Here is a 27,961-nt window from a genome sequence, read left to right on the forward strand (position 1 = left end):
GATTGACGGCAGCTCCGGACCAATAGGAAGAGGGGGCGGGAATGGAGGAACGAGCGAAAGCGGTTGATCCTCCAACCAATCGGAGTGAATGAGGGGGCGGGGCCAAGCTGTGACTGAAGCATGCGCAGTGCGGCTGATGGCGATGGAGAGACGGGTCCAGAATGGGTAAAGGGCGAGATGGCGGTGCGGAGGGAGCGATGGATCCGGCAGGTGGACGGAGAGGCTCCGGAAACATGTTGTGTAAACCGCAAACCCCGGAAATAAACTGACCGGTCCCCCTCCCCCGTTTACACCGAGCGGGGCCGCAGCTCCTAGATCAATGAAGAGCCGGTTTGTATCAGGCTGGGCATTGGTTCCAGAGGCTAGTCCCTGGTCTCCAGTGTCGGTTCTTTATCATTGAATCATCGAATAGTTACAATACAGACGGAGGCCATTCAGCCCATCCTGCCTGTGCTGGCTCTGGAAGAGCAAATCAGCTGTTCCCACTCCCCTGCCCTTTCACTGACAAGACCAGCAGAGATATTACCCATCCCCAGTTACCTGTGGAGAAGATGATGTTTGACCTTCTTGAACCGCTGCAGTCCATGTGGTGAAGGTGCTCCCACAATGATGTTGGATAAGGAGTTACAGTGATGATGAAGGAGCAGCGATATATGTCCAAATCAACAACAACAATGTGTGTTTATATAGCACATTTCATGTAATAGACCTTCCCAGGTTTAACAGATGTGCTAAAAAGCAACATTTGACATAGAATCATGTAAAGAGGGTAGATGGCCAAAAGTTTGGTCAAAGATGTAGGTTTTAAGGAGAATCTTGAACGAGAAGAGAAAGAAAGAGAGCGGAGAGGTTTATGGAGGAAATTCCAGTGCTTATGGCCTTTGAGCTCAGATGTGGATACTAAGGGTGAAGTGATTAAAATCGGGAATGCTCAGGAAGCCGGAATGAGCAGAGTGCAGAGACCTGGGTGGGTTGTGAGGCTGGAGGAGATTACAGAGATAGGGACGGGTGAGACCATGGAGTGACTTGAAAACAAGGATGAGAAATTTAAAATGTTGCTGCTTCTTAAACAGGAACTTTCATAGGTCAGTGAGCACAGGGTGATGGGTGAATAAGACTGGGTGTGAGTAAATATACGGGCAGCAGAGTTTTGGATGACCTAAAGATTATGGGGAGGTTGAATGTGGGAGACCGGCCGGAGGTGCGTTAGGAAGGAACATAAGAAATACGAGCAGCAATAGGCCATTCAGCCCTTCGAACCCTTCTGGCATTCAATGAGATCATGGCTGATCTTCTACTTCAACACCATTTTCTGGCACTATCCCCTTATCCCCAATGTTTTTTGTATGTAGAAATCTATCGATCTCAGTATTGAACTTTCTCAACGACTGAGCCTCCACAGCCCTGTGGGGCAGAGAATTCCAAAGATTCACCATCCTCTGAGTGAAGAAATTCCTCCTCACCTCAGTTCCAAATAGCCTGCCCCTTATTCTGAGACTGTGTCCCCTGAATCTAGAACCTCCAGCCAGAGTTAAGCCTAGAAATAACAAAGGAATGGATGACAGTTTCAGACGAGCTGAGACTAGAGTGGAATTGGGTGATGTTAATGTGGTGGAAACAGGTGGTCTTGGTGATGATGTCGATATGTGGTTGGAAGCTCATCTTGGGGTGAAATATTTCACCACGGCTTTGAACAGTCTGTTTCATCCTCAGAGAGTTGTCAGGGAGAGGGATGGAGCCGTTGGCTAGGGAGTGGATTTTGTATTGGGGACTGAAGACAATGACTTTCATCTTCCCAATATTTGAATGAAGGAACTTTCTGCTCATCCAGTCCTGGATATCAGACAAGTCAGAACAGTGTGTGAGTTGGAGGTGATATACCTGCTATGCTGGTTCTTCTAGATGGTGAAGGTTGAGGGTTTTGGAGATTCTATCAAATTGTGGTTCAGTTGTCAGTCTCTAAAATGCCTTTCCATTGCCCCTGTCTCTCTTCTGTCTCTCCTGTGCCCTTCTATTTCTCTCAATCTTTCTCTATCCCATTTCTCTAATTCTTTCTCTCTGTGTCTCTTCCACTTCTCTCTTTTTCTCTTGTCACATAGAATTCTCCATCCCGGAGGGCTCTGGATGCTCCATCTTTAAATATATTTAAGGCTGAGATGGAGAGATTTTTGATCTCTCAGGCATTCGATGGAAATGGGGAGCATGCGGGAAAGTGGTGTTAAAGACCAAGATCAACCACAATCATGTTGAATGGCAGAGCAGGCTCATTGGGGCTTATGGTCTACTTCTGCTCCCATTTCTTTTTCTTTATTCATTGGATGTGGGTGTCATTGGCTAGCCCAGCATTTATTGCCCATCCGTTGTTCAGAGGGCATTTAGGAGTCAACCGCATTGTGAGTGTGGAGTCACATGTAGGCCAGACCAGGCAAGGACAGCAGATTTCCTTCTCTAAAGGGCATTAGTGAACCAGATGGGTTTTTATGACAAACAACAATGGTTTCATGGTCATTATTATACTTTTAATTCCAGATTTTTATTGAAGTGAAATTTCACCATCTGCCATGGTAGCATTCAAACCCGGGTCCCCAGAGCATTACCTGGGTCGCTGGATTACCAGTCCAGTGACAAAACCTCTACGTCACTACCTTCCCCTAGCGTTCTTGTAGAGGCCAGAGTCTTGTGTAGCCCAGACTGGAGGCAGGTTCCCTTCCCTGAAGGACATTAATGAGCCAGTTGGGTTTTTACAAAATATCCGACAGCTTTCATGGTAATTTTTTCTAGTTCTGGCCCCAAAAATTACCTGAATCATTAAGTTCAATTTCACAACCTGCCTTTGTTTCTGTGGGTTCTCTCTCACTCCCTTTTTCTGTTTTAAATCAATTTCACAGGATATTAGAAGGGGAGAATTTTTCAGTCAGGAAACTCAAACCAAACATCACATCAGAATCTGAGAGAGTCGCCCAATTGATTGAAACCTGAATATCATCGGACTTTGAACATGGAAGGAAAAAGCACCGTTCACATTGGAGAAAAACTGTGCAAATGTGGAGACTGTGAGGAAGGATTCAGATTTCCATCTGACCTTGAAACTCATCAATGCAGTCACACTGGAGAAAGGCCATTCACCTGCTCTGTATGTGGGAAAGGATTCACTCAGTCATCCAGTTTGCTGAGACACCAGCGAGTTCACAGAGGTGAGAGACCATTCACCTGCTCTGACTGTGGGAAGGGATTCGCTCAGTCATCCAACCTGCTGAGACACCAGCGAGTTCACACTGGGGAGAGACCATTTACTTGCTCCAAGTGTGGGAAAGGATTCGCTTGGTCATCTGACTTGCTGACACACCAGCGAGTTCACCCTGACGAGAGACCTTTTAAATGCTCAGACTGTGGGAAGTGCTTTAAAAGTTTCCGAGACCTGATGCTCCATCAACTTGTTCACACGGACGAGAGACCATTCAGGTGCTGTCACTGTGGGTCTGGATTCAGACAGTCATCTCAACTCACTGAGCACCAGCGAGTTCACACCGGGGAGAGGCCATTCACCTGCTCTGACTGTGGGAAGGGATTCGCTCAGTCATCCAACCTGCTGACACACCAGCGAGTTCACACTGAAGAGAGACCTTTCACCTGCTCTGACTGTGGGAAGGGATTCACTCAGTTATCCACCCTGCTGAATCACCAGAGTGTTCACACTGATAAGAGACCTTTTAAATGCTCAGACTGCGGAAAGTGCTAAAAAAATTCCAGGGAGCTGATGTCCCATCAACGTGTTCACATTGATAAGAGACCTTTTAAATGTCTGGACTGCGGAAACTGTTTTAAAAGTTCTGGGGAACTGATGCGCCATCAAAGTATTCACACTGACAAGAGACCATTCAGGTGCTCTCAGTGTGGGACTGGGTTCAAGACATCATCTTATCTCACTGTACACCAGCCAGTTCACACCGGGGAGAGGCCATTCACCTGTCCCAACTGTGGGAAGGGATTCACTCAGTCATCCAACCTACTGACACATCAGCGAGTTCACGCTGGGGAGAGACTGTTCATCTGCCCCAAGTGTGGGAAGAGATTCAGTCATCCAACCTAATGAGACACCAGAGAATTCATAAGTAACTAGAGTGATTGGATTTTGCTGGTAATCACAGAGGACTGAACTGGGTCTGTTTCTACTGATGTTAATAATTTCCAACGCAGTTACATGGGCTAATATTTTTGATAAAAGTCAAATAAATCAGCTTTGTGTTGATACATTGTGTTGAATCTTTCTAATATTTCTAACACAAGTTAATTACTTTTGGAGGTTTCTCCCACTCCCCGACTCCCCCATCCTCACCTTCCAACAAGTACGAGGAGATCATGGAATTTCCTTGTCACTAAGATTGAAACAATCCAATCAGCTGCCTCTGCTCCTTCCCTCCCTTATACTAATGCACCGGGCCAAACTGTCTCCAAAGTTCCTCCTTACCCGAGCCCTGAATTCACACCTTTCTCCAGTTTCTCTCCCTTCTCCCATCATGCCCTGTAGTCTATTCTTGAGCTTCTCGGCACAACCACCAATGCTGCAGTGATTGAAATGGGGGATGCACAGGGGGCCAGAATTAGAGGAGAGGGTTGTGGAGACGGAGGGTCTGTCTGTGAGTTAAGACGTAGGGTAGCAGAATTTTGGATGACCCAAGGTTACAGGGGGCAGAATGTGGGACACCAGCCAGAGTGTGTCGGAATAGTCGAGTTTGGAGGTGACAAAGGCGTGGATGAGATATTCGGCAGCAAATGAGCTGAGAGAGGGGAGGAGATGAGTGATGTTACGGAGGTATAAATGAAGGGTTAAGCTTGATGGAAGTTGGATATGGAATAGCAGGAGGTTGTTTAAGTGGAGGATAAAGGTCGATAACTCTCCAGGACAGGTACAGCACCGGTTAGATACAGAATAGCCTTCTCCAGTGTTGGGAATTTTTCTATGTTCTTTATCACCATCTCATTTTGCCTTGCACCATCATCCCTTTCGCTGATTAATCTCTCCTGCCTTCCGCAGACCTGCCCTCTTTTGTTTTTTTACCCCACCTCTCTAATTTGTAGAGCTGAAAGGTTGACTCTGTTTCTCCCTGCAGAAGCTGCTGAGCATTTCTCACATTCTCGATTTTTATTTCAGCTTTTGCAGCATCTGCAGGATTTTGCCTCCGAGCTGAGGCCGCGTCCTCTGCCGACGTCACAATGAACGCCCAGCGGCGGACCTGCCGCCCACTCGGTCCTACAGCCTTTGCCCGCGCTTCGCTATTGTTCGAGATCAACGTCAGTCACCAGCCTAGGCCCCGCCCCATAGCATCATTATGTCGTCACTTCCGAGTGCAGCTGTCTTATCCGCTCCGCTCCCGCGAGCCCCAGTCGGACTTTCCGGTTTGCATTTAATTTGATTCTTTCTCCATCAGCCTCTATCCACCCCTCCCCCATCATCCAGCTCACTTACTTGGTTTGGGAAAACTCACTTTCTGTCAACGGGCGCCTTCTTCAGCCTATGGGATGTTATGTTGGAGCTGGATAAAACACTATTTGGCCACAGCTGGAGTCTGTGTGCAGCTCTGGTCACCACACTATAGGAAGGGTGTGATTGCACTGGAGAGGGTGCAGAGGAGATTCACCAGGGTGTTACCTGGGCTGGAGCGTTTCAGAGACTGGATAGGGTGGGGTTGTTTTCCTTAGAATAGAGAAGGCCGTGGGGGGACTTGATAGAGGTGTACAAATTATGAGGGGCATCGATAGGGTAGATAGGAAGAAACTTTTCCCTTTAGCAGAGGTGTCAATAACCAGAGGGCATAGATTTAAGTTAAGGGGAAGGAGGTTTAGAGGGTATTTGAGGAATATTTTTTTCACCCAGATGGTGGTTGGTATCTGGAACACAGCCTGAGGGGGTGGTAGAGGCAGGAACCCTCACAACGTTTAAGAAGTATTTAGATGAACACTTGAAACGCCATAACATACGGGGATATAGGCCAAATACCGAAAAATGGGATTAGAATAGATAGGTGCTTAATGGCCGGAATGGACACGATGGGCTGAAGGGCCTGTTTCTGTGCTGTATAATTCTATGATTCCAATGTGCAGGCACAGTGCCTGCCCAGTTAGTTTGAGCTGCCTGAGTATGCGTGGTGCTGGCAGGTGATCGGTGTATTTAAAGGGACACTGTCCCTCTGTGTTGTTGTCATTAAAAGGGGCAGAGACATTGTGAGAGAGACTGATTGCAACACCGAGAGCAGGTTTTGAAGGAACAAAAATAATGCAAAGTGAGAAAACTGTCCATCCTCAGTTTCTCAATTTTTTCCAGTAATTGCTGATGCAAACTTGTTTTACAGGGAGAGGATTTGTAGGTGCGAAGCTGAGAATGGACATTACAACAATCTAACCGAGCCACTCGATTCATCAGGACTGAATATCATCAGCAAACTGGAAGGAGAGAGCGGCATTCACAGCATAGACAAACCTTACATGTGTTCCGCGTGTGGATGTGGATTCAACCGATCGACCAAACTGGGGATGTTCAACTGTAACCGAAACAGGGAGAGTCCATGTGGACAATGTGAGGACAGTGAGAAGGGATTCAGTTATCCCTCTGAGCTGGAAATTCATCGATACAGTCACACCGGGGAGAAGCTGTTCACCTGCCCCGTGTGTGAAAAGGGATTCACTCGATTTTCAAACATGTTGAGACACCAGCAGGTTCACACCGGGGAGAAACCCTTCACCTGCTCCAAGTGCGGAAAGGGATTTAATCAGTCATCCCACCTGCTGACACACCGGCGAGTTCACACTGGAGAGAGACTGTTCACCTGCTCTCTATGTGAAAAGAGATTCACTGAATCATCGACCTTACTGAGACGCCAGCGAGTTCACACTGGAGAGAGACCGTTCACCTGCTCCGAGTGTGGGAAGGGATTCGCTGAGTCATCAGTTCTGCTGAGACACCAGCAAGTTCACACTGGAGAGAGACCGTTCACCTGCTCAGTGTGTGGGAAGGGATTCACTCAATTATCAAACCTTGTGAGACACCAGCGAGTTCATACGTGACCGCACTGCTCCGATTCTGCAGTTATTGCTGCTGTTAAACCAATTCAGAAGTGGACCTTGTTAATTATGATATTGAAGAGTGTTGATGCTGCTATTGCTAAACACAGGAACTGGGCTGCAGTTGAAAGAATTTGCATTTCTTTAGCACAACCTCAGGATGTCTATGTGCACAGTAAGCCTCCTCAAACCATAGAAAAGTTATGGTGCATACAGAGGCCATTCAGCCCATTGTGTCTGTGCCTGCCAAAAAGAGAAATAAGAAACTAGCCACTCATTTGAATCCCACTTTCCAACACCTGGTCCATAGCCTTGCAGGTTACAGCACTTCAGTTGCAGATCCAGGTACCTTTTAAATGAGTTGAATGTATCAGCCTCAACCACCAACTTAGGCTGTGAACTCCAGGTGCCCACCACCCTCTGGGTGAAAAGGTTTTTCCTCATGTCCCTTATAATCCTTCTGCCAATCACCTTAAATCTATGGTCCCTGGTAATTGATTCTTCAGCTAGGGGAAACAAGTCTTTCCTCCATACCTTATCTAGACTCCTCATAATTTTGTACACCTCAATTAGGCCACCCCTTCGTCTCCTCTGTTCCAAGGAAAACAAACCTAGCCTATCCAGTCTCTCCTCATAGCTGCAATTTTCAAGCCCTTACAACATTCTTATAAATCTCCTCTGCACTGTCTCCACAGCAATTACGTCCTTCCTGTAATGTGGTGACCAGAACAGTACACAGAATTCCAGCTGTGGCCTAACCAGCATTTTATACAGCTCCATCATTACATCCCTGCTTTTGTATTTAATACCTTGCCCAATAAAGGAAAGCATTCCATATGCTTTCTTCACCACCTTGTCCACCTGTCCCACTTTCAAGGACCTGTGGACATACACTCCAAGGTCTCTCACTTCCTCAACAGCAATCTGATAATGACCAGAGATGATCTGTTTTTAGTGAGATTGGTTGGGAGTAAAATATTGGCCAGGACACCAGGAAGAACTCCCTGCTGTCCTTCAAATAGTGCTCATAGAATCTTTTACATAATATCCTTTTGGGGAGACTTGCTAGTGCTGTTGGGAAGGGTTTAAACAGCTCCTCAGGGAGATGGGGACATGAGAGGCATTTCAGATAGGAAAAAAAACAAAGCTGATAATAGGAAGCAGTAAACAAACGTGGAAATCAGCAGAAAAAAATGCCAGCATCAAACAGAGTGAAAATACAACGAGAAAGGACTAATTAATAATCTTGTTGTAAAAGCACCTTTAGGGAGAGTGACCATAATATGATAGAATTTTACATAAGTTTGAAAAATTTGTGATTCAATCTGAAATTCAGGTCTTAAATCTAATCAAAGAAAACTATGAAGATATGATGGGAAAGTTGGTTGTGATGGATTAGGAAATTACATCAAAAGGTATGACGGTAGACAGAAAATGGCTAGTATTTAAATAATTAGTACATCGTTTACAACAAATATACATTCCTTTGAAGCACAAAAACCCAAGAGGAAAAGTGATTCTAACAAAGGAAATTAAAAATTATATTGGATCAAAGGAAAACGCTTATAAAGTTTCCAAAAGTGTAGTAATCCTGAGGATTGGAAGCATTTTTGAATTCAGCAAAAGAGGACCAAAAAACTAATAAAGAAAATGCTAGAATCTATAATAAGGGATGTCATAACTGTACACTTAGAGCACAATGATCTGTTCGGGCAGGTTCAACATGGATTTATGAAAGAGAAATAACATTTGACAAACCTGTAAGAGTTTCTTGAGGATGTTACTAGCAGGATGGCTAAGGGGGGACCTGTGGATGTGGTGTATTTATATTTTCAGAAGACTTTTGATAAGGGTGTTAGTAAACAAAATTAGATCACATAGGATTGAGGGTAATAGACTGACATAGATTGAGGATCGATTACAGACAGAAAACAGAGTAGTAATAAAAGGGTCAGTCTCAGGTTAGCAGGCTGTGATAGTGGGGTACCGCAAGGATCAGTACTTGGCCCCCTGGCTATTCACAATCTACATCAATGATTTGGTCTGGGGACCAATGTAATATTTCCAAGTTTGCTGATGACACAAAACTAGATGGGGATGTAAGTTGTGAAGAGGATGCAAAGAGGCTTCAAGGGGATTTGGCAGGCTTCATGAGTGGGTAATAAACCTGGCAGATGGAATATAATGTGCGTAAGTGTGAAGTTATCCACTTTGGTAAAACGAATGCAGGTGCAGAATATTTCTTTAATGGCGAGAGAATGGGAAGTATTGATGTCCTTGTTTCTAAGTTATTGAAAGCTAACAGGCAGGTGCAGCAAGCAATTAGGAAGGCAAATGGCATGTTAGCTTTTATTGCAAGGGGATTTGAGTACAGGAGTAAGGAAGCCTTGCTGCAATTGTATAGAGCGTTGGTGAGACCGCATCTGGAGTATTGTGTACAGTTCTGATCTCCTTATCTAAGGAAAGGTATACTTGCCATAGAGAGATTGCAGTGGAGGCTTACAAGAATGATACATGGGATGGCAGGATTGTCCTACGAGGAGAGATTGAGGAGACTGGGCCTGTATCCTCTAGAGTTTAGAAGAATGAGAGGTGATCTCATTGAAACTTACAAAATTCTTACAGGGTGTGACAGGGTGGATGCAGAAAGGATGTTTCTCCTGGCGGGGGGAGGGCGTGGTCTAGAGCCAGGGAACAGAGACTCAGAATAAGGGGAAGGCCATCTGGGACTGAGATGAGGAGGAATTTCTTCACTCAGAGGATGGTGAATCTTTGGAATTCTCTGCCCCAGAGGCTCAGTCATTGAGTGTGTTCAAGACTGAGGTCGATAGGTAATAACATCAAGGGAGACAGGGATAGCGTGGGAAAGTGGCGTTGAGGTAAATAATTAGCCATGATCTCGTTGAATGGCAGAGAACGCTCGAGAAGCTGAATGGCCTACTCCTGCTCCTATATTCTTATGTTACATCACCTGAGGGTTGGACGGGGGCCTCAGTTTAACACCTTAATATCTCCTTATGTGGCCTGTGGTCATCGCTCCTGTGAAACGTACAAACATACGAATTAGGAGCTGGAGTAGGCCATTGGGCCTCTCGAGCCTGCTCCGCCATTTGATAAGATCAGAGTTGATCTGATTGTAGCCTTAACTCTACTTTCTTGCCGACGCGCGATACTGCTTGACTTCCTTGTCAATCAAGAATCTATCCAGTTCATCCTTAAAAATATTCAATAACCCAACCTCCACTGCTCTCTGGGCAAGAGAGCTGCAGAGACTAACAACCCTCTGAGAAAAAACTCTCTTTGTTTCCTTAAATGGGAGACCCCTTATTTTTAAACTGTGCCCCTAGTTCTTGTCATAGACTCTCTCCCATAAGAGAAAACATGCTTTCAGTATCCACCCGATCCAATCCCCTCAGGATGTGATATATTCCAATAAGACCTCTGATTCTCCTAAAGCCAAATAATATAGGTCCAATCTATCCAACTTTTCCTTATAAGACAACTCCTTCATCCCAGGAATCAGTCCAGTGCACCCTCTCTGAACTTCTTCTAATGTAATTACATTCTTTCTTTAGTAAGGAGACCAAAACTGTAAACTGTACTCCTGATGTGATCTCACCAACATCCTGTAAACTGCAGTAAAACATCCCTACTTTTCGATTCCGTTCCCCTTGAATAAATGACAACATTCTATTTGTCTTCCTAATCACTAGCTGTACCTGCATACTGACTTTGTGATTCATATACTAGGACACCCAGATCCCACTGTACTGTGGAGTTCTGAAATCTCTCTCCATTTAAATAATATGCTGCTTTTCTATTCTTCCTGCCAAAGTGGACAAGTTCACATTTTCCCACATTGTACTCCATCTGCCAATTTTTTGCCTGCTCACTTAACCTATCTACATCCCTTTGCAGACTCCTTATGTCCTCTTCACAACTTACTTTCCTACCTATGTCATCAGCAAATTTAGCAACCAAACATTCAGTCCCTTCATCCAAGTAATTGACATAGATTGTAAATAGTTGAGGCCTTAACATTGGTCCCTGTGATGCTCCAATAGTTACATCTTGCCAACCCAGAAATGACCCATTTATCCCTTCTTTCTGCTGCCTGTTAGATAACTAATCCTCTGTCCATGCTAATGTTACCCCCTCACCATGAGCTCTTATTTTGTGTAATAACCTTTGATGTGGCACCTTATCAAATGCCAGTTAGAAATCCAAGTACATCACAGCTACAGGTTCCCCTTTATCCTTGTTGCTTGTTACTTCCCCAAAGAACTCTAATAAATTAGCCAAACACGATTTCCCTTTTACAAAACAGTGTTGATTCTGCCTGATGTCATTAAGATTTTCTAAGTGCCTTGCTATAACCTCCTTAATAATAGATCCTAGATTTTTTTCCCATGACAGATGTTAAGCTAACTGGTCTATGTTTTCCTGCTTTCTGTCCCACTCCTATCTTGAATAGAGGAGTTACACTTGCAATTTTCCAATCTGATGGGACCTTTCCAGAATCAAAGGAATTTTGGAAAATTATATCAAATGCATCTAATATCTCCACAGCCACTTCTTTTAAGACCCTAGGATGAAGTCCATCAGGTACTGCAAACTTGTCAGTCTTTAGTTCTAATAGTGTCCTCAGTACCCTTTCCCTGGTGATTTTAAGTTCCTCCCTCCCTTTCACCTCTTGATTTACAAGTATTTCTAGGATGTTAGATGTTAGACCCAAACAAAACCAGGATGAATGAATCCAATTGCAAAATGCCCAATGGCACTTGTGGGAATCTGTCCAACTTCCGTAAAATAATAATACAGAAAGTGGGGAGGGAGCACTGTCAGGCTGACCTCAATATCAGGGGACTTGTGTGTCATTTCCGTCTTCTGGTGCAATTGAAACTAGACTTCAATGTAACAATTATTGGTAAGTAAACTAAATAATTGGGGAAATGTTTCTTTAAGTGACCTCAGTGGAAGGAACAACGATTTTGTCTTTCACCCTGTAAAAGTAATTTGAGCCCTCCCCCATTGCACTAGCAAACCGACCCACAAGGGCCCTTGTCCCAGCTCTGGTGAAGTGCAATCCGCCCATCTTGAACAGGTGCCTCATTCCTCAGAACTGGCTTTGATGCCCCATGAATCTGAAACCCTCCCTCCTGCAGCAATTCTCCAGCTCCATGTTAACCTGCCTTGATCTAGTACTGTTAGATTTGATTCTATGATTGGCCAGCACTTGCTGCACAATCCTGAGTGTGCTAATATCAGTCCAGCTTATAAATAGCTCATGGGGAGGTGGTGGCATAGTGGTATTGTCACCGGAGTGGTAATCCAGAGACCCAGGGAAGTGCTCTGGGGACCGGGGTTCGAATCCCACCACAGCAGAGGGTGGATTCTGGAATTAAAAGCTGTGAAAACCATTGCCTTCATGTCCTAAACTCATTCCCTAATGCCCTTCAGGGAAGGAAATCTGCTGTCCTTACCTGATTTGCCCTACATGTGACTCCAGACCCACAGCAATGTGGGTGACTCTTAAAAAAATGCCCAAGCACAAAAATGAACGAAGGCAGTTAGGGATGGGCAATAAATGTTGGCCCAGCCAGTGACACCCTCATCCCAGGAACAAATACAAAAAAAATTATGCTTGCTAGAAGTGACATATGCAGGGACCCCTTCTCTGCAACAAAGGAATATGTTCATGCCTTGTACCTTTTTTTGAATACCCAGCTAGCCTTAAAACATTCGCTCACTCCACCACACAGTGGCAGCAGTGTGTACCATCTATGAGATGCACTGCAGCAACTCACCTAGGCTCCTTCAACAGCACCTTCCAAACCTGCAACCTCTACCACCTAGAAGGACAAGGGCAGCAGATGCATGGGAACACCACCACGTGGAAATTCCATTTCAAGCCACTCACCATACTGACTTGGAACAGTGCCACGGTTCCTTCACTGTCACTGGGTCAAAATCCTGGAAATCCCTCCCTAACAGCACTGAGCATGTACCTACACCACATGGAGTGAAGCAGTTCAAGAAGGCAGCTCACCAACACCTCTCAAGGGTAATTATGGATGGACAACACATGGTGCTTTTGCCAGCGATGCTCACATCCTGTGAAAGAATAAAAAATTTAAAGAAACAGAAAATGCTGCAAAAACTCAGCAGGTCTGGCAGCATCTGTGGAGAGAGAAACAGAGATAATGTTCCCAGCCCAATATGATTCTTCTTCAGAATTACCAAAGGGGAATTCCTGCAGGAGGAAGGGCTTCAGATTCCTTGGATATCAAAGGGTTCTGAAGAAGTCATGTTGGACATGAAACGTTAACTCCATTTCTCTCTGCACAGATGCTGCCAGACCTGCTGAGTTTTTCCGCCATTTTCTGATTTTATTTCAGATTTCCAGCATTCTTGAAGGTGGATAAATCACTGGGGCCAGATGGATTGTATCTCTGGCTGCTGAAGGAAGCCAGGGAGGAAACAGCAGATGCTCTGAGGATCATTTCCAATCCTCACCAGATACAGGTGAGTTCCCAGAGGATTGGAGGGCTGTGAACATTATACCATTATTTTAAAAGGTTGCAAGGGATAGGCCAGAAAATTATAGGTCGGTCAGTCTGACTTTGGTGGTGACAAAATTATTGGAAACAATTCTGAGACACAGGAAAAACTGTCACTTAGAAAGGCACAAATCGATCAAGGATAGTCAGCATGGTTTTGTTGGGGGAAGATCATGTTTTCCTAACTTAATAGAATTTTTTTGAGAAAGTAACAAGAAGGATTGATGAGGATAGTACAGTGGACGTTGTCTACATGGATTTCAGTAAGGCATTTGACAAGGTTCCGCATGGTGGCCTATTTGAGTGTTAGGGTCTAGATAGGCTAGAAAGGAAAGACTTGTTTCCCCTCGCTGAGGGGTCAGTTACCAGGGGGCACAGATTTAAGGTGACATGAGGAAAAACTTTTTCACCCAGAGGGTGGTAGGCGTCTGGAATTCACTGCCTCAGTTGGTGGTTGTGGCTAAAAACACTCAACTCATTTAAAAGGGACATGGATCTGCATCCGAAGTGCTGTAACCTGCAAGGCTATGGACCAGATGCTCGAAAGTTGGGTTAAAATGACCGGCGAAGATACGATGGGCTGAATGGCCTCTTTCTGCACCATAACTTTTTGAGAGTTCGATTTGCAGCATTTTACATTTACGTACATATACACAGAGAGCAGGTGAATGGTCTCTCCCCACTGTGAACCCGTTGGTGCGAAAGCAAGTCAGATGACTGGATGAATCCCTTCCCACACATGGAGCAGGTGAACGGTCTCTTCCCAGTGTGAACTCGCTGGTGTCTCCATAGGCTGGATGACCGTGTGAATCCCTTCCCACATTCGGGGCAGATGAACGGCCTCTCCCTGGTGTGACTGCAGCGATGAGTTTCCAGCTCAGAGGCATGACTGAATCCCTTCCCGCAGTTAGTGATTATGTACGTATAAAAATACACATTATGTATATATATATATATATATGTGTGTGTGTGTTTGTTCCCTGTGTGATTCCAATCTCCCTTTCCCAGCTCTGTGCTGCCTCAGCTGCTCTCACCTGGGGACAGCGCCTCACAATCCAGCTCCACCCCCTCGTCGCGCCCCACCCCCTCGCCGCGCCCCACCCCCTCGCCGCGCCCCACCCCCTCGCCGCGCCCCACCCCCTCGCCGCGCCGCCATTGGTTGGAGGACCCCCCGGCGCTCCCTCCCTATTGGTCAGAGCACATGTCAGTCACTGCCCCCTCAGCGGTCACGTGGTCTGCTCTTCCCAGAACCGCCGCCGTGTCCGCTCCATTCGGTGTCTTGTCAGCCCCGGTCGGACTCTCCGGTTTGTATTTCATTTGATTCCCTCTCTGAGTCTCTCCGCCCGCCTCTCCATCCCTACCCCATCCTCGAGCTCGCTCACTCGGTTTGGGAAAACTCGCCTTCGTTCCATTATTCGGGCTTTCAATGGCCGCTTGGCCCAGGACCCGCCTGGTTGGATTCAACCGACTGAGCATGCGCCTATCCCGGCAGCAGCTCGGGATATTTAAAGGGACACTGTCCCTCTGTGTTCACTTGCGATTTAAAGGGACAGAGGCATTGTGAGATAGACTGATTTCAGTGCAGAGAGGAGAGACAGCAGGCTTTGGAGCAACATTTAGGTAAAGCTAGTAAATTGTCTATTTTAAATTCTTCTCCTGTTTTTAGTTATAGCTGATGGAAACTTGCTTTACAGGGAGAGAGTTTGTGGCTGGGAAGCTCAGATGAAATACCGCGCCAATCTCTCTGACTCACACCATTCACCAGGACCTGAAGATTATCAGCAATATGGAAGCGGAGAGCAGCATTTGCAGTGTGGATAAACTGTACCCATGTTCCGTGTGTGGATGCGGATTCGAACGATTGTCCGACCTGCAGACTCACAAGTGTGACCTAACTGAAGAGAGGCCGTGTAAATGTGAGGACTGCGGGAAGGGATTCAGTCATGCCTCTGAGCTGGAAACTCATCGCTGCAGTCACACCAGCGAGAGGCCGTTCATCTGCCCCAAATGTGGGAAGGGATTCACACTGTCATCCAGCCTGCGGAGACACCAGCGAGTTCACACTGGGGAGAGACCATTCACCTGCTCCATGTGTGGGAAGGGATTCATCCAGTCATCTGACCTGCTTTCGCACCAACGGGTTCACAGTGGGGAGAGACCATTCACCTGCTCTCTGTGTGAGGAGGCATTCACTCATCCCTCTAACCTGCTGACGCACCAGCGAGTTCACACAGGGGAGAATCCGTTCACCTGCTCTGAGTGTGGGAAAGGATTCACTCAAGCCTCCAACATGTTGAGACACCAGCGAGTACACACTGGGGAGAGGCCATTCACTTGCTGTGTGTGTGAAAAGGGGTTCGCTGAGTCAGGAAGCCTGCTGGCACACCAGCGAGTTCACACTGGGGAGAGACCGTTTACCTGCTCCATGTGTGGGAAAGGATTCACTCTGTCATCATCCCTTCTCAGACATCAGCGAGTTCACACCGGGGAGAGACCGTTCACCTGCTCCGAATGTGGGAAGGGATTTAATCAGTCAACTGACCTGTTGACACACCAGCGAGTTCACAGTGGGGAGAGGCCATTCACCTGCTTCATGTGTGGGAAGGGATTCACACAAGCTTCCAACCTGCTGAGCCACCAGCGAGTTCACACTGGAGAGAATCCATTCACCTGCTCCATGTGTGGGAAGGGATTCACTCAAGCTTCCAACCTGGTGAGCCACCAGCGAGTTCACACTGGGGAAAGGCCCTTCACCTGCTCTGCTTGTGGGAAGGGATTCAGTCGATCATCCTACCTGGTGAAGCACCAGCAACTTCACAACTAACTGCACTGCTCCAATTTTGCCAGCACTTGCTTGGTAGAACAAAACTTGAATATTGCTGAGAAAAAGAGAGATATGCTGTTGAAGCTTTTCATCTTGCACGCATCAGGACAGATGCAAGAATGCTAAATTTCAAGGTGAAGAACAATATATACTGCATCAGAAAAGGGTGCTGATTGGTTGACAAGTTGACTCTGATCATTTGAGGCGTTGCCATGGAGAATTCACTGGGGAACTATTATCCCCCACACTTTTATTTAATTCAAAAATGGTGCAATGCCTGGATAGTGTCCTTCTGCCTACTGAGGACAGATCCCTGTGTCGGAACATATGTAGCTTCCAGCAAGCATACGTCAGCCACATGGTGAGCTTGATTGATAATCTTAAATCGGTTGTTAGTATAATTCTGAGCACACCCTGGAATGTTCAGCAAATCACAGAATCACATCTAATGTTAGACATTATGTCCTGAGATTTGCAAGCCCAAGCTGTTTGAGTACAGCCAGTACGCTGCCTATTGTGAGTAGCCAAAGGGACATGCAGTTTGATACGATGCATCTGTTGTTGCAACGTACAGCCTGTTACCTGGCATTACAGCGACACTGAAATTTATACACCACATCACTCATTTGAGTTGTTGGCAAAATGCTTTTTGGCTTCACGTCAGCATCCTGTTAGTGGAAAATACCACTCGTGTTGCTACTGCATAGTCACAGCATGAAAACAGCTAACCTCACCTGTGGCTCAAATTTTTGAGATACAGCCCCCTTCTAGGGTTATTTAAGGTATACTGGGCACTTTTCATATTTCAGCAACAGGTGAGGCTAGCCATTTCACACTGCTGATGTGGGACTTGATCCCATAAGGTGCTGAGTTGGAGGTGATAGTTCTACCAAGGCCACAGCTGTCATGTTAACCAATGGTATTAAATATCATGGAATGGATGTCTGGAAGTGACAGATCAGCCATTTTCTGGTGAAATGGAGAATGGGCTCAATGGGCTAAATGACCTTTTCCTGGTCAGATATTCCACACCTCCCCTCCTGGATTCAATTATCCCAATTCCTACCAAAGCGGAAATGCACACGTTTTCCCACTTTATACTCCATCTGCAAAATTTAGACTGCCTACCTATCCTATGTACATCCCTTTGCAAATTTTGTGTCCTCCTCACAATTTTCTTTCCTACCTATCTTTGTATCAGCAACAAATTTGGCCACAATGCAGTCTGTCCCTTCATCCAAGTCATTGATATAGATTGTAAATAGTTGAGGCCCAAAGCACTGATCCCTGTTCCACCCCACTAGTTACAGTTTGCCAACCTGAAAATGACCCCTTTATCCCAGCTCTCCTGTTAGTTAGCCAATCCTTTATCCATTCTAATGTATTTCACCAACACCATAAGCTGTTATCTTTGTGCAGTAACCTTTCATGTGGCATCTTTTAGAATGCCTTTAGGAAATCCAAATACACTACATCTACTGAAATAAAAACAGAAAATGCTGGTAAAACTCAGCAGGTCAGGCAGCATCTGTGGAGAGAGAGACAGAGTTAATGTTTCGAGTCCGTATGACACTTCTTCAGCTCTCTCCACAGATGCTGCCAGACCTGAGCTTTTCTAGCATTTTCAGTTTTTATTTCAGATTTCCAGCATCTGCAGTATTTTGCTTTTACACTACATCTACTGGTTCCCTTTATCCACCCTGTTTGTTACATCCTCAAAGAACTCTAATTTGTCAAACATGATTCCCCTTTCACAAAACCGTGTTGACTCTGCCCACTTCCTTCATAATGGATTCCAGTATTTTCCCAATGACAAATGTTGGGTTAACTGGTCTATAGTTTCCTGCTTTCTGTCTCCTTCCTTCTCTTCAATAACGGCGTTACATTTCTGATTTTCCAATTTGCTGGGATCTTTCCAGAATCTAGGGAGTTTTGAAAGATTACAACTAATGCATCCACTTTCTCTGTAGCCACTTCCTTTAAGACCCTCAGGCCATCAGGTCCAGGAGACTTGTTATCCTTTAGTCCCATTAGTTTTCCTAGTAGTTTTTCTCTAGTTGCTTCCTCCCTTTAGCCCTTTGATTTTCGACTATTCTTGGGATGCTTTAGGTGTCTTCAACCATCAACACAGATACAAAATACTTGTTCTGAAAAGTGTTTATCTTTCTTTGGCAGTCTTCCATCTCCTGAGATGATTTTTTTTTTTATTCCTTCATGGGCTTCACTGGCTGGGTCAGCATTTATTGCCCATCCCTAGTTGCCCTTGAGAAGGTGGTGGTGAGCTGCCTTGTTGAACCGCTGCAGTCCATGTGGTATAGGTACACCCACAGTGCTTCTAGGGAAGGAGTTCCAGGATTTTGACCCAGCGACAGTGAAGGAACAGCGATATATTTCCAAGTCAGGATAGTGAGTGACTTGGAGGGCAACTTCCAGGTGGTGGTGCTCCCATGTGTCCACAGCCCTTGCTCTTCTAGGTGGCAGAGGTCATGGGTTTGGAAGGTGCTATCAAAGAAGGCTTGGTGAGTTGCTGCAGTGCATCTCACAGATGGAACACACTGCTGCTACTGTGCGTCAGTGGTGGAAGGAGTGAATGATTAAGGTGGTGGATGGGGTGCCAATCAAACAGGTTGCTTTATTCTGGATGGTGTTGAGCTTCTTCAGTGTTGATAGAGCTGCACTCATCCAGGCAAGTGGGAGTATTCCATCACACTCCTGACTTGTGCTTTGTAGATGGCGGAGTATTTGGGGAGTCAGAAGGTGAGTTACTCGTCACACGATTCCTAGCTTCTGACCTGCTTTTGTAGCCATAGTATTTATATGGATAGTCTAGTTCAGTTTCTGGTCAATGGTAACCCCCAGGATGTTGAGACTGGGGGATTCAATGATGGTAATGCCATTGAATGTCAAGAGATGGTTTGTGCTGTGGTGGTGAACTCTGTGTTAAGCATAACCTGGTGCGGCTGAGGGCCCTACACAGTCATGGAGGCCTCTGCTCCATGTGCTGAAAATAAAGGCAGTGGGCTGAGAAGGTGCAGGATTCACTGGCCTCTGTTTGCTCTGGGCCCTCATCTCAGCCAGCTGAGCTTTCCGTTTCTTCACACCACTTCCAAGGCCCTTCCAAGCAGTCAGCCTCCAGAGGTCACAGCCATTGGCAACTGTCTCCCCATTGTCAGTGTCAATGTCCTCCATCTTCATATCCTCCTTGCAGTGGAGACCTGGATGTCTGGAGGATTGTTATCCAGTGGCCAGTTCACCTACAGAAGAGCTCTGGGTAAACAGCCATCATCTATCCGATGGACATGGCTGAGCCAGCACTTTTACTTTTTAATGAGTGGCTGTTGATGGAATTAGCGTGTGCCAGGGCCTCCGAGTTGATGACTGTGAGTTGCTGAGGAAACGTGTTGAGATGGTGAAGGTGGAAACTGTTCAGCCTTTTTTCCTACCCAGCGTATGTTGTGCAGGTCTCACCACTGTTGAGGAATATGCTGAGGTGCAGACTTAGCAGACTCACAGTCTGGTTCTTGGTCAGGTTGCTATTGTTCCACATTCTCTTAAAAGTTTATCAATTTACACTTTTATATATATCTATAATTAATAAATAATATAAAAACATTTTAATTATTGTATTATTTTTGCCTGTGATTCCCCTCCCCCTCTGCCCCCTGTCCCAGAACAGCCCCAGTTTCCAGTCCCAGCTCTGTGTTGCCTCAGCTGCTCTCACCTGGGGACAGCGCCTCACAATCCACGTCAGCGCACCTAAGCTCCACACCACACCCTGCCCCTGCTGCACCACCATTGGTTGGAGGACTCAACCCCAATCTGTTCTCCAGCTCTGCCCACCCTCTCCCTATTGGTTGGAGCACACGTCAGTCACTGCCCCCTCCCCCAATTCACCTGGTCTGCTCCACCCAGCTCCGCATCCGCTCCAGTCGGTGTCCCCTTAACCCAAGTCCAACTCTCAGGTTTGTACTTTATTTGATACTTCTCCCTGCCCGCTTCTCCACCCCCAACCCGACACCACCATCACCATCCCTGGGTATGTTCTGTCCCACCAGAAGGACAGGTGCAGCAGTGGTATACAGCCGAGAGGGAGTTGTCCTGAGAGCCCTCTACATCGACTCCAGACCCCATGAAGTCTCATGGCATTAGGTCAAACATGGGCAAGGAAACCTCCTGCTGATTACCATGTACCACCCTCCCTCAGCTGATGAATGAGTGTTCCTCCATGTTGAACACCACTTGGAGGAAGCACTGAGGGTGGCAAGTGCGCAGAATGTACTCTGGGTGGGGGACTTCAGTGTCCATCACTAAGAGTGGCTTGGTAGTACCACTATGGACTGAGCTGACCGAGACCTAACTGACATAGCTGCAACACTGAGTCTGTGGCAGGTGGTGAGGGAACCAACAAGAGGGAAGAACATACTTGACCTCATCCTCATCAACCTGCCTGCCACAGATGCAACTGTCCATGACAGTATCAGCAGGAGTGACCACCACACAGTCCTTATGAAGACAAAGTCCCACCTTCACATTGAGGACACCTTCCATGGTGGCACTACTGCCATGCTAAATGGGATAGATTTTGAACAGATCTAGCAACTCAAGACTGGGCATCCATGAGGCACTGTGGGCCATCAGCAGCAGTAGAATTGTACTCGAAAACAATCTGTAACCCCATGGCCTGGCAAATCCCCCACTCTACCATTACCATCAAGCCAGGGGACCAACACTAATTCAATGAAGAGTGCAGGAGGGCATGCCAGGAGCAACACCAGGCATACCAAAAAATAAGGTTTCAACCTTTTGAAGCTATAATGCAGGACTACTTGTGTGCCAAACAGCATAAGCAGTAAGTGATAGTCAGGGCTAAGCAATCCCACAACCAACGGACCAGATCCAAGCTCTGCAGTCCTGCCACATCCAGTCATGAATGGTGGTGGACAATTAAACAACTCACTGGAGGAGGAGGCTTCACAAATATCTCCATCCTCAATGATGGAGGAGCTCAGCACATCAGTGTAAAAGATAAGGCTGAAACATTTGCTACAATCTTCAGCCAGAGGTGCCGAGTGGATGATCCATCTCAGGCTCCTCCGGAGGTCACCAGCATCACAGATGCCAGTCTTCAGCCAATTGAATTCACACCAAGTGCTGTCAAGAAGTGGCTGGAGGTTCTGGATACTGCAAAGGCTATGGGCCCTGACAATATTCTGGCAATAGTACTGAAGACTTGGTGCTCCAGAACTTGCTGCCCCTCTAGCCACTGACGCACAGTATCAGCGGTGTATCTCCAAGATGCACTGCAGGAATTCTCCAAGGCTCCTTCGACAGCACCCTTCAAACCAATGACCACTACCATCTAGAAGGACAAGTGCAGCAGACATTTGGGAACACCATCACCTGGAAGGAGAGTCATACAGACTCGAAACGTTAATTGTGTGTTTATTCTCGCTATAGATGCTGTTCGACCTGCTGAGTTTTTCCAGCATTTCCTGTTTTTGTTTCAAATTTCCAGCATCCACAGTATTTTGCTTTTACCACCTGGAAGTTTCCCCCCCACCAAGTCACTCACCATCCTGTCGCTGGATCAAAATCCTGGAACTCCCTTCCTAACAGCACTATTGGTGTATCCATACCACATGCACTGCAGCGGTTCAAGAAGGCAGCTCAACGCCACCTTCTCAAGGGCAACTGGGGATAGGCAATAAATGCTGGCCCAGCCAGTGAAGCCCACATCCCGTGAATGAATGAAAAAAATAGTAACAATTTTCCAGCCGGGATTGAACCGGGACTTTCTCATGTAAAGTAAACGTGAGAATCACTGCACTGGGGAAATGAGTGTGAATCCCCCCCCCCGGACAGAGGAGAACTGACCATCCATCTCTAGCTGTAATTCCCAAACAGAAAATGCTGCCAAGAATCAGCAAGTCAGGCTGAGTCTGTGGCCGCACTCAGCGTTTGAAACCGTCACAATCCCCGGGTGATTGACTGCAGCTCCGGACCAATAGGAAGAGGGGGCGGGACTGGAGGACCTAGCGGCGGGGCTGGTCCTCCAGCCAATCGGAGTGAGTGAGGGGGCGGGGCCGGGCGGTGACTGGAGCATGCGCAGTGCGGGTAATGGCGATGGGATGACGGGTCCACAATGGGCAAAGGTGGGGATGGCGGGGCGGAGGGAGCGATGGATCCGGCGGGTGGACGGAGAGGCTCCGGAAACATGTTGTGTAAACCGCAAACCCCGGAAATAAACTGACCCGTCCCCCTCCCCCATTTACACCGAGCGGGGCCGCTGCTCCCAGATCAATGAAGAGCCGGTTTGTATCAGGCTGGGCATTGGTTCCAGAGGCTGGTCCCTGGTCTCCAGTGTCGGTTCTTTATCATTGAATCATCGAATGTTTACAATACAGACGGAGGCCAATCAGCCCATCCTGCCTGTCCTGGCTCTCTGCAAGCGCAAATCAGCGGTTCCCACTCCCCTGCCCTTCACTGACAAGACCAGCAGCAGATATTACCCATCCCCAGTTACCTGTGGAGAAGATGATGTTTGACCTTCTTGAACCGCTGCAGTCCATGTGGTGAAGCTGCTCCAACAATGATGTGAGGTAAGGAGTTACAACGATGAAGAAGAAACCGAGATATATGCCCAAATCAACAACAATTTGTATTTATAAAGTGTGATTCATGTAATAGACCTTTCCAAGGTGTTTCACAGGAGTTTCGTAAAGCCCCATTTGACATGTAAGGAGATAAGAGGGCAGATGGCCAAAGGCTTGGTCAAAGAGGAAGGTTTTAAGGTGATTCTTAAAGGAGGAAACTGAGGTCGAGAAGTGGAGGGGTTTAGGGAGGAAATCCCACAGCTTATGGTCTTCGCAGCTGAAGATGTGGTCACCAACGATGGAACAATTAAAATCAGGAGAGCTCAGGTTGTCGGAATTAGAGGAAGCACAGATATCTGGAAAGCTTGTGAGGTTGGAGGAGATTACAGAGTTATGGCAGGCAGTCACCATGATTGTAGAGTTAGGGCTGGCAGTCACCATGGTTACAGAGTTATGGCAGGCAGTCGCCATGAAGGGTTTTGAAAGCAAGGATGGGAAATTTAAAATTTTGGAGTTTCTTAACCTGGAGCCTTTGTAGGTTAGTGAGCACAGGGTCGAAGGGTGAACATTCGTGCCTCACAAATGTCAGGCAATGACCATCACTAACAAGAATGAAGCTGACAATCTCCTTGTGACATTCAGTGGCATCACCATCTTTGAATCCCCCATTATCAATATCCTGGGGGTTACCATTGACCAGAAACTGAACTGGGCCAGTCATATAAGTACTGGGGCTACAAGGGCCGGTCGGAGGCTGGGAATTCTGTGGAGAGTAACTCACCTCCTGACTCACCAAAGCAGATTCACCATCTACAAGGTACAAGTCAGGAATGTGATGGAATATTGGATCATCCAGTTGCCTGGATGAGAGCAGCTCCAACAATATTCAAAGCTCAATGCCATCTAGGGCAAAGCATCTCACTTAACTGGCGCTCCAGTCACTTAAACATTCACTCCCTCCATCACCGATGCACAGCAGCAGCAGTGTGTACCATCTACAAGGTGCTCTTCAGCAACTCACCATGGCTTCTTTGACAGCATCTTCCAAACCCACGACCACTACCATCTAGAAGGACACGGGCAGCAGATAGATGGGAACACCACCAGCTGGAAGTACCCCTTCAAGTCACTCGCATCCTGACTTGGAAATATATCACCGTTCCTTCACTGTCACTGGGTCAAAATGTTGGAACTCCCTTCCTAACAGCACCGTGGGTGTACCTGGACCACATGGACTGCAACGAGAGCTGCAGCTCCCCACCACCTTCTCAAGGGCAATTAGGGATGGGTGATAAATGCTGCTCCAGCCAGTGACACCCACATCCTGTGAAAGAATTTTAAAAAAAGACAGAAGTGATGGGAGAACAAGACTTGGTGTGAGCAAGCGCATGGGTAGCAGAGTTTTGGATGACCTCAAGATTACAGAGAGGATGAATGTGGGAGGCCAGCTGGGAGTGCGTTAGGATTGTTAAATCTTGAGATAACAAATGAATGGATGAGAGTTTCAGCAGCAGATAAGCTGAGACTAGGGTGGAGTCGGGTGATGTTTACAAGGTGGAAACAGGCGGTCTTGGGGATGTAACAGGTATGTAGTTGAAAGCTTGACTCAGTTTTAAAGATGACTCCATGGCTGTGAACAGCCTGGTTCAGTCTCAGACAGTTGCTAGGGAGAGGGATGGAATCATTGATTAGGGAATGGAGTTTGTAATGGGGACTGAACACAATGGCTTCAATCTTCCCAATATTTAAATGGAGGAAATTTCTGTTCATCCAGTACAGGATGTCAGACAAGTCAGGACGGTCTGTGACTTGGAGGGGAACTTGGAGGTGATGGTGTTCACATATGCCTGCTACCCAGGTCCCCTGGTTCTTCTAGGTGTTGGAGGTTGAGGATTTAGGAAGTTCTGTATTTCTGGTCAAGTTGTCTTTATAAAGAATCCCTCTCCTTCGCCTCCTGCCTCTCCCACCTCTTTCTCTCTCCCTTTCACCCCTCCCATAGAGGCCAGAGTTATGTGTAGGTCCACACCCACCCTTCCCTTCCCTTCCCTGAAGAACATTAGTGAACCAGTTGGGTTTTAATGACAATCCAGCAGTTTTCATGGTCACTTTTTCCTGGTGCTGGCCTCACAAATAGCCAGATTCAATTAGCTCAATTTCACAACCTGCCTTTGTGTTTTTGTGGGTTCTCTCTCACTCTCTTCTTTTCCTGTTTTCTATCGATTTGACAGGGTATTAGAAAGTGAGGATTTTCAGTTGAAAACTGAAACCAAACATCACATCAGGATTTGATGGAGTCGCCCAATTTATCATAAGCATCATCAGAATTTGAACATGGAAGGAACAAGCACCGTTCAAAGTGGGGAGAAACTGTACATGTGTTCTACATGTGGTCAAAGCTTCAACCAATCATCTAACCTGTCAAAACATAAATGCAGTCACAACAGGGAGAAACGGTGGAAATGTGGCGACTGTGGGAAAGGATTTAATTACCCATCAGAACTGGAAACTCATCAGCGCACTCACACGGGAGAGAGGCCATTCACCTGCTCTGAGTGTGGGAAGGGGTTCACTAAGTCATCCACTCTGCTGACACACCAGCGAGTTCACACTGGGGAGAGGCCGTTCACCTGCTCTGTATGTGGATTGGGATTCACTCAGTCATCCACTCTGCGGACACACCATCGAGTTCACACGAGGGAAAGACCATTCACCTGCTCTGTGTGTGGGATGGGATTCACTCACTTATCCACCCTGCGGACACACCATCGAGTTCACACTAGGGAGAGACCGTTCACCTGTAGTGTGTGTGGAAAGGGATTCATTAATTCATCCAACCTGATGACACACCAAAGAGTTCACACTGACGAGAGACCTTTTAAATGTCTGGACTGTGGGAAGTGTTATAAAACTTCTCAGGAACTGATGTACCATCAGCAAGTTCACACTGACGAGAGACCGTTCAGATGCTCTCACTGTGGGACTGGGTTCAGACGATCATCTCACCTCGCTGTACACCAGCGCACTCACACTGGAGAGAGACCATTCACCTGCTCTGACTGTGGTGAGGAATTCACTCAGTCATACACCCTGCTGAGACACCAGCGAGTTCACACTGGGGAGAGGCCATTCACCTGCTCTGAGTGTGGGAAGCGTTTCACTCAGTCATCTGCATTGCTTAGACACCAGCGCGTTCACAGTGGGGAGAGGCTGTTCACCTGCTCCAATTGTGGGAAGAGATTCACTCAGTCATCCAACCTGCTGAGACACCAGCGAGTTCACACTGGGGAGAGGCCGTTCACCTGCTTCGATTGTGGAAAGGGATTCACTCAATCATCTAACCTGCTGAGACACCAGCGAGCTCACAAGTTACAACAGTGATTGGATTTTGCTGTTAATCACATCGAGGACTGAACTGTGTTGATTGGGTCTGTTAATAGACTCCGCCCTAGTTATAGAGGCTAATATTCTGGACAAAAATCAAGTCTGTTTTCTTTGTGATAACCACACTGTCATGTCTTTCTAGTATCTCTGAAACAAGTTAGTTCCTTTTGAAGGGCTCTCCCTTTCCCCCGTCTCCTCCACCCTCACCTCCAACAACAAGTGTGAGGTTCTCATGGAGCTTCCTTGTCACTAAGATTGAGACAATCTGATCAGCTGCTTCCCTCCCTTTCATTAGCCCACTCGGTCATTCTGTCTTTAAACTTCCCCCTTGTCTGAACTCACATCTTTCTCTGGTTTCTCTCCTACCTTCCATCATACCCTCTCATTGCTCATCTTGTCCATGAGACCTGCCTTCTCCCTTTACTCTTTCCCCACTTAAAGCACTGATCACCCAACTTCCCTACGTTATCTGATATTGTTAATGGCTCTGTCTCTCTTCTGATACTGTCCCTCTCCCCTTTAAATTCACCCTCATCATCCACCCCAAAAAACCTTTGACTCCACTGTCTTTGCAAACATTACCACCCCATCTCCAATCTCCCTTTCCTCTCCAAAGTCCTTGAAGTTCGTGTTCCCCAAGGATCTATCCTTGGCCCCTCCTATTTCTCATCTACATGCTGCCACTAGGCAACATCATCCAAAAGCACCGTGTTAGTTTTCACATGTACACTGACAATGCCCAGCTCTACCTCACCACCATCCCTCTCCATTCCCCCACTGTTACTAAATTATCAAACTGCTCATCCGACATCCCGTACTGGATGAGCAGAAATTTCCTCCAATTAAAAATTGGGAAGACCAAAGCCATTGTCTTCGGTCACCACTACAAATTCCGTTCCCTAACTACCGAGTCCATCCCGCTCCCTGGGAACTGTCTGAGGCTGAAACGCATTGTCCAAAATCTTAGTGTCATATTTGATCCCAAGATAACTTTCCAGCCACATATCCACACCATCACTAATACCAGATATTTCAATCTCCATAACATCTCCTGTCTTCACCCCACCCCAGCTCATCTGCTGCTGAAACCCTCATCTATGTCCGTGTTACCTTTAGACTTGACGATTCCAATACATTTCTGACCAGCCTCTCACATTCACCCTGCCGCAACACGGAAACGTGAGATTATCCAAAACTCTGCTGCCCCTGTGCTTTCTCACACCATGTGTCATTCACCCATCACCCCTGTGCTCACTGACCAACATTGGCTCCTGGTCAAGCAATGCCTTGACTTTAAAATTTACATCCTTGTTTTCAAATTCCTCCATTGCCCTGTCCCTCCCTATCTCTGTAATCTCCAGTTTCACACATCCTGTGAGATATCTGCACCCTTCTCATTCTGGCCTCTTGAACATCCCTGATTTTAATTACTCCCCCAATGGTGCCTGTGCCCGTGCATGAAACTCTGAAATTCTCTCCTTAAACCTCTCTACCCCTCTAGCTCTCTCTCCTGATTAAAGATGCTTGTTAAAATCTGCCTCTCC

General features: G+C 46.7%; 3 protein-coding genes across 4 annotated transcripts in view; all 3 read left to right on the forward strand.

Moving 5' to 3' along the window:
* LOC144697172 (uncharacterized) overlaps positions 1-4,250 on the forward strand; it is a 138,895-nt gene extending 134,645 nt beyond the window's left edge. Inside the window, exons 1-2 of one of the 2 annotated variants that reach the window (XM_078569028.1) lie at positions 112-676; positions 2,889-4,250. In XM_078569028.1, coding sequence (XP_078425154.1) covers positions 2,999-3,739 — 741 coding nt within the window. In that variant the 5' untranslated portion in view covers positions 112-676; positions 2,889-2,998 and the 3' untranslated portion in view covers positions 3,740-4,250. Of the gene's footprint in view, positions 1-111; positions 677-2,888 lie in introns of those variants that run through there. The other variant, XM_078569026.1, reaches the window with a different exon arrangement.
* LOC144697346 (uncharacterized) overlaps positions 1-27,961 on the forward strand; it is a 407,771-nt gene that overhangs the window by 180,273 nt on the left and 199,537 nt on the right. The gene's annotated exons all lie outside the window — the stretch shown is intronic.
* LOC144697432 (uncharacterized) lies at positions 14,859-27,960 on the forward strand. Its single transcript, XM_078569409.1, has 4 exons — positions 14,859-14,923; positions 15,314-16,421; positions 19,589-19,600; positions 25,472-27,960. The coding sequence occupies exons 2-4, from the start codon at positions 15,406-15,408 to the stop codon at positions 26,412-26,414; spliced, it is 1,971 nt and encodes a 656-aa protein (XP_078425535.1). The 5' UTR covers positions 14,859-14,923; positions 15,314-15,405; the 3' UTR covers positions 26,415-27,960.

Source organism: Cetorhinus maximus, chromosome 23 (assembly GCF_964194155.1).
Source record: "Cetorhinus maximus chromosome 23, sCetMax3.hap1.1, whole genome shotgun sequence".
Taxonomy (NCBI): Eukaryota; Metazoa; Chordata; class Chondrichthyes; order Lamniformes; family Cetorhinidae; genus Cetorhinus; species Cetorhinus maximus.

Coding starts and splice junctions, on each gene's coding strand:
- LOC144697432 (XM_078569409.1), top strand. CDS start 15,406: ATGGAAGCGGAGAGCAGCATTTGCAGTGTGGATAAACTGTACCCATGT.